Source organism: Tachypleus tridentatus, chromosome 13 (assembly GCF_004210375.1).
Source record: "Tachypleus tridentatus isolate NWPU-2018 chromosome 13, ASM421037v1, whole genome shotgun sequence".
NCBI classification, from domain to species: Eukaryota; Metazoa; Arthropoda; class Merostomata; order Xiphosura; family Limulidae; genus Tachypleus; species Tachypleus tridentatus.
The window spans coordinates 236,731,806-236,748,071 of record NC_134837.1 but is presented as its reverse complement, the minus strand read 5'-3'; the positions used below and the strand labels follow the sequence as shown (position 1 = coordinate 236,748,071).

Below are 16,266 nucleotides of genomic sequence, written 5' to 3'. Positions count from 1 at the left end.
CTCATGAATATTCATCACATTAATACAAATAATTTAACCCAAAGCCATTAAGGCATGCAAAAATGTTATTCATATTTCATTGTTTAACTCTGGTCTTTGGAATAAAGAATTTTCAAAATTCTTTACCTACAGTGTAGTAGAAAATATTTCCTAAAACTTTCACTGGGCCATATAAAATAAATTGTAAAGTTCAAACTGGATGACTGTTATATATATTTGATCTATGTTTACTGCTAAAATAATGTGATATTTCTATTATTTCGGGTGTGGATGAAGTTCATCTGTTCTAATACCTTTTATTACAGCCTGTTATGACTAGATGTTTAGGGAACTTGACCTGCAATATGTGGGTTGTTGGTTTGAATTCCTGTCCCACCAAGTATGCTTGTCCTTTAAGTCATGGGAGCATTATTTTGTGCCAGTCAATCCCATAATTGTTGGTAAAAGAGTAGCTCAAGAGTTAGCAGTTGGTGGTGATGACCAGCTGCCTTTCCTCTAAATTAGGGATGGCTAGTACAGATAGCCCTTATACAGCTAGTTATCAAATGCAAACCAAACTTATTAGCCACAATTTGAGCATTACAGATATGCAAAAGATAAGTTGATAGTGATATTAAATAATATGTAAAAACACTAATTCTGAAACAGCACTGCCTCTCCTCACCTGTAGCTATCCCATCCTTCATTTGCCTTCTAGGCATTGGTAAATCTTATGAACAGTGCACCAGTATTTTATACCCTTAAATGTTTGTATCACTGCAGCAACATGTGTCCATTTTCCAGTAATCCCATTTCACTTTCCATATTAGCATAATCCTAAATTTATTGATTAACACTAAAGTGTTCATATATGTGATTTCAGTTGCACTTTAAGAGAACTTGACTACATTTTTTGTTAGTTTTCAGTTTTAGTTGGAAATACTTATTCATTTAATAGTTGTTTTCCTGTTTTTATTATTTTTTTTTATAATTCCACATGAACTTAAGAGTTTGAATTTTGATGTGGCAGATGAATAATTTCCTACCAATATGGATGAAACTCGTACTACTAGTGTGGGAAGTAACCAATGTCAGCCAAAGAGATTCAGGTGTTAATTCAGTGGAAGTTGAATACTTTTGCTGCTGCTGCATCTTGTTTTTCCTTCCCTCAGGACCACACTTCTGAGGTAGTTTTTCATCAGGAGGAGGATAATTTTTCTCGACAGATCAATAGGTATTACAGGTTCTGTCAAAGGGTTTGTGCATTTAATTCTGGTCCTGTCTTCCTCTGTTCTATTCTCCAGTTTTCTTTTCCTCAGCATTGTGTTTTGTCCAGTCATCTTGCAGAGTTCTATCTCAATCTTCTTCACAAGGTGCTGTAGAACATTCACTGCATGTTTGTCTAAGTTTTTACTCTCTTCTGTTTGTTGTCTACAAAAAGATGGGAGATTTAGTATTGGTTTATCCTGGCTGTATGCCTTTCTGGACAAATCCTGATTCACTATAGATTTTTCCTATCTCTCTCTCTCTCTTGAGTTGTTTTTTTTTCCCCATGTCTTTGAATTACCAAATTCAAAATAACAAATACTTACTTTCATATCCCTATTACTCAGGAGTCGTGCCATTATTTTTGGTTCGTTTACAGGGAGTATGTGTTCCAGTTATGTGCACTACTGCTTGGGCTTACTTCAACTCCTTAAATATTTTATCAGGTTATCTGTGACTTTGCACATCAGCTTCATTCATTGGATCTTTGGTCTAATTATAACATGGATGACTGTCTCCTGCCTGTCTTTTCCTGAACCTGATCTGCCAATCATGCCCACTTCTTTCTTTGATAGTCTGCTTGGGTGGGGTTTCTCATCAAGATGGAGTTCCTATTTTCACCTTTTCTTCCTGCCCAAGGGGTTTTCTCTCTTTTGTAGGTGTTGGCCTTCCTAAAGATGATTTTTTCCTTTAATAGAAACTTCTTGGTCAATGAAACTTCTCTTGTGATGCTGTTCATTCCATTACCCTTCCCTTAGGGATCATCCTTGTTTAGTGGTTTGGCAGGGCTCTTACTATAGTGAGGGTTCCAAGAAAAATCTCTTCCCAGATTCTTTTTTAGTGCATTGGGAGCTTCCCTTGCCTCTAGGGAAATTTTGGATCAGTGATTCATCATAGAATCAATTTACCATATCAACCACTTAGAACTGTTGGCAGTTTTCAGGCTCTCGCACATTTTCTCTCACTCTTTTGAAACAGATGATTATGATTCATTACAACAATTCAACTTTCATCAGTTTTATCTTCAAAAATAATGTACCAAATCCAGAACCCTGTGTTTTCTCACATTTAACCTCTTTTGTACTGGGCTCACAGCTACAACATCACAATTTTAAAGTGTCATAATCTGTGTATTGTAAATCTGAATCCAGGTCATATATCCTGCCCCAATCATGTTTTTCCTACTGAATGGCATCTTCATCCAGGAGTTTTTCAGTGAGTGTGTTATCATCTGGGTGTGCTTCATATTGATATGCTTCTAACACATTGAAATGCCACACTTCCTTCCTTTTGGTATACTGTACTGCACCTATCATCTTTGGAGGTAGGTGCATTCAGTCTGGATTAGTTGGCCCTTCATTTATATGTTTATCCTTCATTCAGACACCTCTCCAGTTTTCTTTCTCTCTCATACACTTCTTGCTGTGCCTTACTAGTTGCTCTGTATTGGCCTGATCAGTTGTGGTTTGTTCTACTTTGGCTCATACTGAAGCAGTAACTCCTTCCCTTAAGTTCAACCAAGTCTCTACTCTGGCAACCTCGTTTGGACATGTTTCATCCAGTTGTTGCCAAACTCTGTCTTCACGTGTGGCTTTTGTCTGGTCTGTTGTCTCTTCTCAGGGACTCCTTACTCTTATAGCTTCTTTTCTTACCTAATTCATACATCCTTTCTCATTGTCTGTGTATCAGTGTTGTTGGTCTACTTTTTGCCAGTGGTCCATTCACCAGGGATTACATCCTTCCTGTCTTTTACATTCTCACATGTCCAGGTTATTTGATCAAGGTTTTTTTCTGTGTTCATTGTTTCTAGTTATTGTGCTGCTTTGTCCCACACTTTTTTGCTTCTCCTATATTGTAGGCTTCTGAATTGGGATCTTAATGTTGTTCTGTATGCCCTTGTATGTTCTCTTTTCAGACGTGTTTCTGTGTGTTCCTTGTACCACCTTTCCCTTAAGATCTGTTTTCTTCTTCTTGCTAGTGGTCATCTTCATTCTGATATTTATACTCTTAATGTTTCCTGCATTGTTTTCCATGCTTCTTATGTTCTCCTTTACTTTGATCATTCCTTCCTCTCCAAAACATCTTCTGCTTGTTGGAGTTGTTTTGTTTTTGTCTTTCTGCTCTTTCCTTCCTTTCTATTTCCTATTTATACTACTGTTTCAGTCCTGATTGTCTTCTTTGTCCTGTTTGTTCCCTTTATTATTATCGTCTCAAACTGAATCCTTCTAGGGTTTTTGTTTTCACCCTTTTATACAGCCCACTAGTGGCTCAGCGGTATGTCTGCAGACTTACAACGCTAGAAACTGGGTTTTAACACCCATGGTGGGCAGAGCATAGAGAGCCCATTGTGTAGCTTTGTGCTTAATTCAAAACAACACAACCTTTTATACACTGGAATCTCTTTGTTTCCTATGGTCTTTTTCCTGTTATCCTTACTGGCTGGGTTGGTAACTAATATGTCTAGCATATTCTGACTTATCAATGGGAGGTTGTAGACTGTTTATTGTGTATTCACACCGGATATGCCATGTTACTTTGACTTTAGCTGCTTGGATCCACTGTCCTTGTGAGGAGATTGTACAAATGGGAATGTGGACAACTCCCAATATGTTTGTTGCACATTATTTGCACAAAACCACTGTATCTTCCTAGGTTGGTATCATCTTCCACTTATGGCATTTTCCCACAAATCTGTGCTCTTGTAACTGGGGTAAGTTACTACTTTGATTTCCACTTTTTCATCCTTTTTTTTTAAACTGCTTTTGAAACTGTTTTATCCTTTGTATTTCTGAATCCCACCTGGTAGCATGTGTTGCCTGGCCATTTTATATGAACTATTACTCTACTTTTTTTCTAAAGCTGACTTTGGAGATGGAGTGTTTATATAAGACAACTGGATGCTTTTCTAGTAATGTATCTGTATATTTATATATCCTGAGGACTGTCACTCATGGCCTTCATAAATAAAGAAGATAAGGATTTTTCTCATACTTATAGATTTTTAAACTTTGACTTTCAAAATAGGGAAATGTAGACACTGTGTCTGGCAGGTTATTCCTCTGGACCCCCCTTCCCCTCAATGTATCTCATCTCTTCATTTTTCTAATGGAACATGGGAATCCTTGACACTTCTAGTTCCCAGGGTCTGGAGTGGTGGAGCATGGAATTTCCTCATGAGTGGGTTTTGTACAATAACAAAATGACAGCCATATATATATATTCACTTCATCAGAAGAGGGCTGTTGTTATTATGCTGCCTGTTATACACATGGTATGCCACTGTGTCTTTTCTGCAAGATGCTTTCACTGGATGTTTTTGCCTGGGTGGACCTCACTTGGCTATCCTGTTTTAAATTCAATGCCCTTTCTCTGATGTTTTTGCACAGGCAGACCACACTTGTTGATTTTAGAAACTTATGCAAGGTGCTTCAATGTTGTATTTTGTCCTTGGACTGCACTTGAAATAGTATGTCATATCTCAAGGTGGTTTTCCTGAATGTTTTTTTTACCTATGCAGACTGCACTTGGCTTATTCAAATATGATTCTTTAGCCCTTGCTATCTATTCTCTTCATTTTTGTCCTTTGGTCTTACCTTTTTTACTAGGTGAAGAGCATACTTGTTCCAGAAATAGTGCTATATCTCACAGGTGTACCTTGTAATTCGATAGTGACATACCTGCTATTTTTTGTGGCTTTTTCTTTCCTCTTAATTACTTGTGTTTTTGCCTTCACTGATCCCTCCACCTTTCCAATGTGTGATTCTACAGGATGTTCAGAAAGTCACTGTGCACTTACATATTTATTGCGATGTGGAGCAGGTGTATCTGGAAATTTTTCAGCAAATCGCTGTCGCACCACATCTGTGTATCTACCACCTTCTCGGAATACGTGTTCAATGAGCCATACATGTTCATCAGTTGTTAAAACCATATTGGAATCAAAATCTGAAATATAATAACATATGATTACAAAACTGCACAGTGACTTTCCGAACACCCTTTATTTATGGAGGAAAAGAGGTGGAATTGTTTGGGAAGTTAACATTTTCTAACACTGAAAATTTATTTCTGATAGGTACTTACCTCTATTTACCCACTTCCCACCTTTCTCTCTACTGATTTTCTGGTGTTTTGGGTTTTTTATATGGCACTTCTCAAAAGTGAGGAATATTCTGCATTGGGATAGAAGATGGACACATGCTCAACATATGTTGTTGCAATGATGCAAAAAATATAGGGGTATGAAAGCCTAGTGTGCTGTTTGTAAGATGTACCAATGTCTGGAGTGTAAATGAAGGTTGAAATAACCATGGAAGGTAAGAATGTATTGGAAATACATTTTCAGTGCTAGAAAACATTAACTTCTGTTATTTTTAATAAATATAATGTAATAACAATGAATATTTTTAACAAGTGGTTGAGTAGGTATTTATGAAACAGAAACCTGCAGAACAGGTTAATGCAAAATTAACAAAATAATTGATCTGTATGAAGTGATTAAAACTTTTGTTGTAATAGAACATTTTTAAATACATTTTTCAATGAGACATCCATTTTTTGATAATTGTTTTAATTTTTCCTTAAATCAGGAGAGTCTGTCAATCCATTAGTCTCTGTGAATTACACCCATTAACTTCCCTTCATAATCCAGTCTGAGAATACTACATTTTGACTGTAATTTATAAATGCACAATATAAAATGATACTTTTCACTTTTAAATGTAATTTGCATGTTGTGTCTGATTAGTATTCTGTATTTCTTTTTCCCAATAAATAACTGATATTTACATGGAACAGACTACAGTACAGCTAAATAATCATAAAAAAAAAATGACTCTGATTTACTCTTTACAGAATAAGAAAAAGATTAATGATACTTCAGAACGTATTGGATCTGTGAAGAAAAGAGGTAAAGAGCGGGAAAAACCAAAACCTAAAAGATTGTCAGCACTGAAAAAGGTACGTAAGATTTGCATGTAGATAATCAGACTAAAAAACATTCTGTAAATAGCTCTTTAGTTAGGTTCAACAGAATGCATGAGTGATCTTTTCTATTATAAGGTATAATGCTATTATGTAATGTGGTTGTAGCAGAGGAAGTTAAATTAATTTCTATAGTAATATTTAGCTAAATATTTTTGACATGTATGTGACCTAAGTTTGGAAGATACCATCCAAATGCATATGTATTCATATGTAGCTGCTAAAGTGTCTCCTAAATACTTTAAAATTAAATTATAAATACATACTGTACTAGCACCTTCACTTTGCTGCAAAGTTATTTACTTTTTCTTGTGAATGGAAGAAATCCATGTTTCTTAATCACCTGGTGAGATCTATGGACAGTACTTATTAACTTAAGCAATGTGCCTACATATTAAAGTTGAAAATTTTATTAGAGTAACTTTTAAGTAAATATTTTATTAAACAAATTTTTGAACAAATGGGACAAAATACTGTATGGTTAAATGGGTTACATGTGCCCAACAAATAAAATTTGATCAAATGCTCTTTAAACTATAATATTGCACTAGGATGACCTCTACAAATTAATATTGATTTGTAGTAAATGCATAGTTCTTGACCAAGTATGGAAACTTTTCTTAAAATGAAAAATTTTATTATATTTGTAAAGATTTAAAAAGTAATGAGCAATGTTTAACAAATGACCTTTATCAACACTGGTCTGTTTTACCAGATTATATTTAAAGTATACTGGTATATAAGATAATTAAACACCATAGTTATTCTAGGATTACATAGACAGGAATTTTTATTCCATAAAATTTATCCGTTTGACACTTGTTCAATTGTTTAATATTTGTATAATATCAGACAAGTTTTGTATGAAATAGTGGTAGATTTCACAACAAATCTTCTAATTGTTTATTGGTATAATACTAAAATTCTAAATTTTGATGTATCTTCTTACATAATAACTTTTCTATTATACAAAACTTTTTTCACCTGCCACTAGCATTGAAAATCCCACCTGTCTCTCATGTAATGTGGTTCTGCTGTGTCTCTGCATGCAAATAAACATGCTTAAACTCTCCACCAAAAGAGCACAACTCTACACACTACTTAGATCAGCTTAATCCTCACTTCTTGATTTGACACACTTGTGTTAAAACATGTTCAAAATATTTGCTTGTGCTTTTACATTCATTAAATATTAATGTTGTTTTTTGCTTCATTTCTACAATTTGTTATTGTTTAAATTCACTTCTGGATTTCATGCCACTGTCTTTACTTTTGTTGTGACAAGCATTACAGCACTTTGACCTGTTGTGTCTCAGGCTACAGGCCCTGCTTTTTTTGGCTGAAAAGGTCACAGTTTTTCTTTGGGAGTTAGAGTCCATCATATGGTTAGCTATTTTCTTTCAAACCCACATCTGACATTTTTTTATCTGATATATCTGGGCAAAATAAAGATGATTTGAATAAGTTACTTCACCTCATTTCTTGTCCATGCAATCTTGATTTTCTGCCTATGGACACTTTCAGGCTCTCCTTAACCTCATTAATTAGGGTGTCACAGACATATTCTCTTTTATATCTTGTATTTTATTTTACTCTTCTTTTTTTCTTGAAAACCTATTTTTTCTTTCTTCTCCTTCTGTTACAATTGTGTTTGGGAAGGGGAAGTATGATTCCTCATTCCTCTTAGACACAGTAATTATGCTTTTTCATATCTTCATGTAGATTTTCTGTATTTATACTCTTAACATTTAAAGTAATGCCTACATGAATGTGGTCTGACCCTGATAATTCTGTGAGTTTTTTCTCATGTGCATTTTCCCATCCTCTATTGGACCCATACCACATTTCTCAGATACTTTCCTTCCTGTAAGTGGTTATCTGCAGCTCTCCTACAGAGTTTGGGTGGACACTAGTTCTCTTATATTTTTTTGCTTTGATGTTTTTTCACTCCAGTATGATTACTTTGTACTTTCTTATTGGAATTCTAGATCAGAATGTGTTGTTAACTCGCAACCTACTTATGTGATACATGGGTGGTATCATTTTTACAAAGGTTAATATTGGAGACCTTATCATATTTTTGCATTCAAGGATTATGATTGCTCAGAACATTTCTTCTTTACGTTTATGATTTCTAACCTATTACTAAATTCCATGCCACCAAGGTCCAGGTAACTATTGTGGGTTCTGACAGGGTGGAATCTTATTGATTCGGTGTGCTTCTGGAGTATCTTTCACCTCAGGTCCCAGGGTATTTTGAGGTGTGACCAAAGGGTTTGTCCATTCCAATGCTCATCAACTTCCTTTATTCCCACTTATTATATCCTTGAAATCCTATTTCTGGTCAGCATCTGGCTGAGGTGGTTCAATTTTTTTTTTTAGGATACTAAAGAACCTCTCGATAATTTCTCCAGGATTTTATTCCAGGTTCTAAGTACTTTGCCAGTAGGCCTGGAACTGATATATGGTTATAGATTTGTTTTGTCTTCATGCTTATACTGACATTCCTCTTTTTTTATTTTTTGCATAGAAAACTTTCTCACACTTTAGTAGGCATTTACTTCAGGTTTAAAGACCCATTTTTATAAAGAACATCTAACTGTTCTACATTTCATTGCAACAAACTCCTTATGAACACAATTTGTTGCTTCTTTGGGAAACTAATCATGTGGGTTGGCTCATCTGATTAGAAAAATCCTTTCTTATCCCAAGATGATACCTCTTCCACATGGAAATATTTTTCAACTACTTCTTCAGATTGGCTTGATTTCTCCTTTTTGTTTGCGATCAGTGGAATGTATAGTTTTTCAAGTCCAATCTCCTTATATTATATCAGCTAATGTGTTTTATCATTCTTTTTTTTTGGAGGGTGATATTGGTTTCAATAGAAACCCTTCTGCCTGTGAGTTCTGCTCCATTCATACCTTTAAATGGGTTCTTTATGATCAGTGTAATCTTATTCATGATCCCCTGAACTCTTGCATCCATCTTTTCCCCTGATTTCATGTTATTTTCATAGATATATCAACAGAGACAACACAACTACATGGGTGTCTTTTCCATCTTTGTGGTTTGAGCTGCTGCTTTTGTGGATATGGAAACGAGTATGGATTCTCTGGAATCTTAGATTGTTGATCTTTCATTGAGACAGCAATACACATAAACATCTTCAAGCTTCTTGCCTTCTGTTGGGCTCTGAATTGTTTTTTTATTTTAGAACAAGACTAATTTGTCTTAATCTATTCTAACAGTTTGACTGTTGTCTTTTACATCACTTGACTAGGTACCAACCATTCATGTTCAATGTGTTTTATGAACTTCATAACTTCTGTTCTGTTAGTCGTATATTATGTTCCTGATGCATTGAATCTCTTCTTGGATCAATTATCTCATCTTGAAAATATCCTTCTCAAAGAGTTGTTCTCAATTTATAAGTTTTCCAGTGGTTATGTGGCCAATGTTGTATTCTCCCTTCAGGTGCATTTGCTACCCATCTCAATGGCTTTCATCCTTTTTATTTTCTGTATGTCTTTATTCTCTCATAGGATAACAGAGGAACTGGCATACATTTTACCATTGCTTCTATGCCATGACAACCTTCTCTCATGTCCTAATATTCCTCATATCTATGAATTTGACCTAGCTAATTGGCAGTGTTTTTGTGTATGTGTATTTACCATTGCAGGTATTAAGTAACTTTATTTAATACTGTCTCATTTTTCATCTCCTACCATTTCCCTTTCATTGCATTTTTTCCAAATCCTTTCTCTTCCTTGTTCTACAATTGTTCTCCACACCATTACCCAAGCCCTTGGTCACTTATTTCCTGTACTATTTATACCTGAAGGCCTATTTTCTTATTATGTTAGACTGTTTTCATCAGAAGTCAAATATTTTTTCTATCAATGTATTCTCTTTGTTCTTTACCACCATCCTACCCAAGATGTCAGGAACTCTCCTTTACACCAATCTTTCTCCATTTCCAATTTGTTCTTTTCAGATCTGGTTCGATTTTGAGCCTTGTACATGCTCTTAGGTGTATATTACCAGCATGACTTTTTCTCATGTTCCCCATTCCTGTTTATTCATTCTTTGGAAGCCATCCTCTCATAGATTACATACATACATACATCATGTGCTGGTTACTTCCTCATGTGAATATTGCATTACACCTGTTGCTATATTTCACATGTCATATTGTTGTGATATGGTAAGCTTACTATTCATTTTCCTTCTCTCTCTCCTTTAAGGGTCACTCATCTTCTCCATATTGAATCCTACTGTACTGTGGTGATTGGTGCCTGTTTAGGTATATTTATTGGCTTGGGAACCCCTGGCATACCATTTTCATGAAGGGTGGTTCCCAGGAAAGATGGTATGACAAGGATCTGGATCTGCCAATAAAATCATATTGTGTGGCCTTTCACAAAGCAGTAATGAAAATACTGACTGGGGAATTTCCAGTATACAGCTTCATGCAAGTTGAGATTTGGAGTCAAGTTTGATAAGGAGTTCTGTTGAGTTGTTGGCTGGTATACCCCTGCCCTATCATGAGAATAGAGTTGGACCAGCCCAAATGTCTATGTATACAACACATTAAGGCCTGTAATACACATTTTAGATGAGATGTTCTGTGAGACTGTTAGTAGGTTCACCTCACAGTATATTGCATCATAATTATGCCCATACTGATTGGCCAAAATGGAATTGCCACCTATCCTTGCTGTTTCTTAGATTGAATAAGTCATAAATGTTCTGCTTTTCAAAATAAGGTTACTGTGGTTACCCACTGCACAGTTGCCAGTGTAGCATTCCTCCATACTATCAACCATATTCTTTCTCTCCTCTAAAGGTGTAGTACAGGAGTCCTTACCACTATCAATTTCTAGCTGCTGGGTGGTAGACCGTAGAGGCATCTGTGAGTTGAGACTTATGAGATCTGATGGACAAATAGTTGGATCAAGAACCATAAGCCTGGTTGGATTTGAGTGTAGACCCTTATATTAAATCATAAACTAGATTAAATCCACCAAAATACAACTCACCCATCAGGCTGGGCTCATCATCCTTTCCTTATGTGAATGTTAGATCTTGGATTAGAGCTGGATGAATTAACACAATTCCTTACACATGTATTGGTAGGGAGCTCTCATCCTACTACAGTTAAGCTACTGTAGTATTCATTTTGGGGAACCCTGGAAATACCTTCTCAGGAGTTTGGTGTGACAAGGAGCTGTATTGGCCAGTAGTGAACCTGGTTGACAGGAAAATTGCTAGTTTACCATCTGTGAGTTGAGACTTATGAGATCTTGTGTGACAAGTGGCTGGACCAAGAACCAGAAGTCTGTTTGGCTTTGAATTGGAGTGAACCACCACGCTGGTATTTCCCTTTCTACCATTACTTGGATGTCATGTTCCCTGGGTTTCTGGTGTTAATTTTAGATTTGCATGTATACCCTGTTTAGGCAATGGAAATGAAACATGTTTCCCTTTTATCTCCTTATATTGAGGTAAAAACAATAAAAACCTTCCTCCTACTGTGGACCAGAAGATAAATACTCAATACCACTTGCTTTTTGACCAAGGGTTGACCCATAGACTATAGTCTGATGTGTCATAGCCTTTTTACATTATGGGGTGCACCTGTCTATGTATTATTACTCACACTTTTTGACTAAGTAAACCTTTCTTCTCCTGGCTAGTTCCCAGAGGAGCTTGTCTTAGCACTGGACTATCTGTTATTTCTAATTATTGATTAGGAACCCTCCATCCTATTATCTCCTGAACATTGGTTCCCCAGAGTTTTGTTTTAGTCTTAAGCTAGATCAACCAAGATGTATGCTGTCATAGGCATGTCCCTAAATTTTCCGTTCAGTTATGTGATACTACCATAATGGGTGAGGATTATATCTGGTACAGATGTGGTGTGGTCTCCCACAGTCATGTTCCTCTCACAAAAAAAGTCACATACTATGAGCTATGGGCTTTCTTTTTCCAATTTCTAAAGGGTGCTTATTTAAGAAACTTTTGCAGTAGTCCATCCACCAAGTCAATGTGAGATTCCAGCTATTCTGTTAATGAAACTAAAATACCTAATCAGAAGGTACTATTTTGCCATGGGGTAATTATATTTCCATGGATATTTATTTCGTTTCATACTTTCCATCCATCCTATTCATGTCTGGTGCTTTTTTTTTAACTATTTAGAAGGAGTAACTGTGTCAGAAGAGCGTGTCATGTTCCTGTTGGTGGATGGTTGATGCATGCTTATTTACAGAACTGCATTGCATTTGTATGGTAAGAGGAAGTTCAAGACTTGTGGCAAGCAAAATAAATTTGCATACATGAAGGGTGGCACTAAACAAGAAAAGTTATTATGTGTCAGGAAATAATGATTTATTGGAAATATATTTTCAGTGTAAGAAAATATTAATATCCAGGAATTGATTCCCAGTGATGAACCACAGCCCATTTTGTAGTTTGTACTTAACGACAAAAGATCTTCTGTTTTTCTAAACAGTATACTACATTATTTTAGGTTATAAAGAAATGAGAGAGTACTATAAATAAATTATTTTCCAAACATTTCAGAGACAAAACTGTGCATTTGTGATTTTTTTTGAAAGTATGAAATGTTTTGAAAATAATACATTATCTACATGTTATTGTCTTGAAAGGAAAACAGAAGAAATGCAAAATACTATAAAGTATTTTTTTGTCTTTTCCTATCTAAAACTGCCTTCTAAATACCTTAAATAATGAGATGTATTTCCAGTGTAATTTGATGACAAGGAATGCGATTTTCAGAAGAAAAAATTGGAGATGGCTTGAATGGATATTAAGAACATGATTATAAATGTATAACATTTTGACAATTCTATGTCATAATCAATGTAATACTGTGGAAATGTACAGTTATAATGTTGTTTTCTTCATCCAAAATCAATCTATCTCCAGAATTTTGTTTCCAGCTATTTTAAATGTAAACACACACTCACACATACATATTTCAGTATATTAAAATAGAAATCTGTATACTCAGTGATGTCGAGAAAACCCACTTGTAGAGAAATAAATATATAAAAATGCCTCGTTTGGGTTGAGAAAATTTTTTTATGTAGAGGAGTGAATAACATTTCAACCTTCATCGGTCATCGTCAGGTTCACAAAAGTCGAAACGTTGTTCACTCCTCTACGTGAAAAATTTTCTGAACCCAAATGAGCCGTTTTTACATATATAAATATGTATACTGGTTGGACAACTTATTGCTGTAGTGGTTTGTTTTGTTAAATATTTTGTTTTCAAATGCTTATCTAAAATATTACTTGATGTTTATTATGAAGTGTACATTATTTGCTGTTTACATAATTGAATTCCAGATTATCATTAGAGACAGAGAAGAAAGAAAGTTAAGGCGGTTACTTCAAGAGTATGGTCACTCATCACTTTCAGATACTGCAAAAGGAAATATTTTAGAAGAGATAAAGACATTGTCAAAAAGATTTAGCCAAGACAAAGAAAATAATTCACTGAATGTTGATCTTCATGTAATATTTAAAAATATGGAAAACAATAAAGAAAATAATGTTGAAGAGAATATTAATCATGATATATCAGAAAGAGCAAAAGATGATTCTGTTCTATCTAGAAGAGTAGAGCAAGTTGATTTAAATGTAACAAGTTCTCAGGAAAATTCAACTGAAGATGAAGTTTCTGTGAATTCTGAGAACAAATTAAGGAATAAATTTGAGTCATCAAATAAAAGTTTAAAAATCCCAGACCAGGATCATGATGAAGAAGAAGCCAGCAGTCATCAAGGTAAGAAAACATGTAGTCCAAATGAGCTAATGTTTTTAAAACATCCAGAGGGATATGTAAACCCTATAAGTACAGGGAAGAAAAATAAATATTTAAACTTAGGAGGCAGATTCACATAAAAGTAATTTTTTTATTATTATAGAATGTGTGGTTCCATATCTAATTGTGATGCTTATGATATATAAAAATGTAATTATAGTTTCAGCAATTATTTCTTGCACACAAGTTGAAGTAAACATAACTGAAGTATAATTCACAAAAAAAGATGTAGAGTTTAGTTACTATCTTTTGTTTGTTGCTTTATCAAGAAATGTTTTTAATTGTATACAGAGAAAGCCTTTGTGAATAATGTGGTAGTATTTACTGTTATATGAAGAAAAAAGGTGTTGTTTTTAACCCTGGAAATAATTTGTTTACCAAGGAATGTCTGACATTATTAATTGTTAAAATATTGTATATATATCAGTATCTTGTAATAAATTATTAACAAATATATTTAAAAGATTATCCAAATTATGTTTATAATATGAAAAAGCTACTAATTACCACTTATGAATAGCTCATTTTTTACATAAAGATTAAATATGAAATGAAAGGTGTAATTTTTTATTTATATTTTTACAGTCAGTTCTATGCAAAATGTTAGTATGCATCAACTAGAAAACCTAATGGACTTACCTGTAACTGTATCTCTAGAAGAAAAACTTCATCATATGGCAAAGAAAAAAATACATAGCCGTCGATTTAGAGAGTAAGTTTTAAAATTTCTTACACACAAAATAGTATTGTCCTAAAAAAAAGCATCTATTTATATTGTAGCTTTTCTAAGTCAATTTCTTTTATGATGAGCTCAGTCCAAATACAATATACATTTACTTTGACATTCTATTGTACAGTTTCTCATATTTTTTCTTCTTTTTACATGCTAGCCTCACAGTCATGAATGTGAACATACAAAAACAAAATTGAAGCACAAGATAGTTAACTGGTAGATCTTCTGAGAGATTTTTATGTGACCTTAATAGATTGTTTGTTAAAAAATTCAAAGATATAAGTGTAATTACATCTCATGAGTAGTGGTTTGTGTCTTTAACTTGTTAGTAAGTTTTAAAATACCTTTTTAAGATGGTTTTTGATTTTCAGTTGTTCTTAAGTAAATCTACTTTTTTATATTGGTTTATGTTTTAAGCTATCAGTCCATAAAAAGTTATTAATATAAAAAATGTAAATTTGGATCCCACCCTGCAATTTTTTTAATTATTGATGACATACTACATAGCTTACAGAAAAGTCCAAACTTCAGTCATGACACTTTACAGTTCTTGTCATCTAATCCCCTTATTCCAAGTTGATTTTTCATGTTATCAAAAATGCATAAACATAACAATCCTGGTCATCCTGTTATTTTCAGTTGTGGTATGCATGGCAAAAAGTTATCTACTTACATTGATCACTATAAGCAGGATATCTCTCCACATTTGGTATCATAAGTTAAAGACACAACATATTTTCTGAACATGATATCTAACGTTAACAGCAAGAGAAAACTTTCCTCAAACACTGTTCTCTGTACTTTACGTATATATATATGTTTCTTCTCCGTACACAAATGTTCCCCATGATAAAGGCCTGAAAGCTCGAGAATTTTCTCCTATGAAAGTAGACAAACTCAACACTCAAACTATTGTAGTTTTAATTTAACTAGTTCTTACACTTAACAGTTCTAAATTTAATATTGAATTCTATATTTAAACAAAAGGCACAGCTATGGGGATCAAGAAGGCACCTAACTATCCCAACATTTTTATGTGAGATTTATAGAAATGAGACTGTTGGAATTAGTACAGACAAACCATTTTTTTCTAGATACTACCGTGATGTCATTATTTTTCATTTAGGTAGGAGTTGAAGATTTCATATTATCCTTCTATAGTCTTGCAAACCCCACTCACACTTGTATAAATTCACTCTGAATTACTCAACTACCCAAATAAGTTTCTTAGATGTGAATGTAACATTAAGAGATGGTGTTATATGTACTGATTGTACAAAAAAAAACTCAACTGATAGAACACAATACATTTTCAAAGCTGTTATCTTCCACACACCAAATACAATGTCACAATCAGTCAAGTAGTTACATTAAAGAAGATTTATTCTGGCTGTAAGATGTTACCATCACATTTATTCTTTGAAACAAATTATAAATAAAAGATGTT

General features: G+C 34.1%; 1 protein-coding gene across 2 annotated transcripts in view; it reads left to right on the top strand.

Moving 5' to 3' along the window:
- Window positions 1–16,266, top strand: part of LOC143238968 (uncharacterized) — a 63,538-nt gene that overhangs the window by 38,241 nt on the left and 9,031 nt on the right. For both annotated transcript variants that reach the window (XM_076479645.1, XM_076479646.1), the window contains exons 11-13: window positions 6,100–6,204; window positions 13,609–14,047; window positions 14,672–14,798. In XM_076479645.1, coding sequence (XP_076335760.1) covers window positions 6,100–6,204; window positions 13,609–14,047; window positions 14,672–14,798 — 671 coding nt within the window. The remainder of the gene's footprint in view (window positions 1–6,099; window positions 6,205–13,608; window positions 14,048–14,671; window positions 14,799–16,266) is intronic.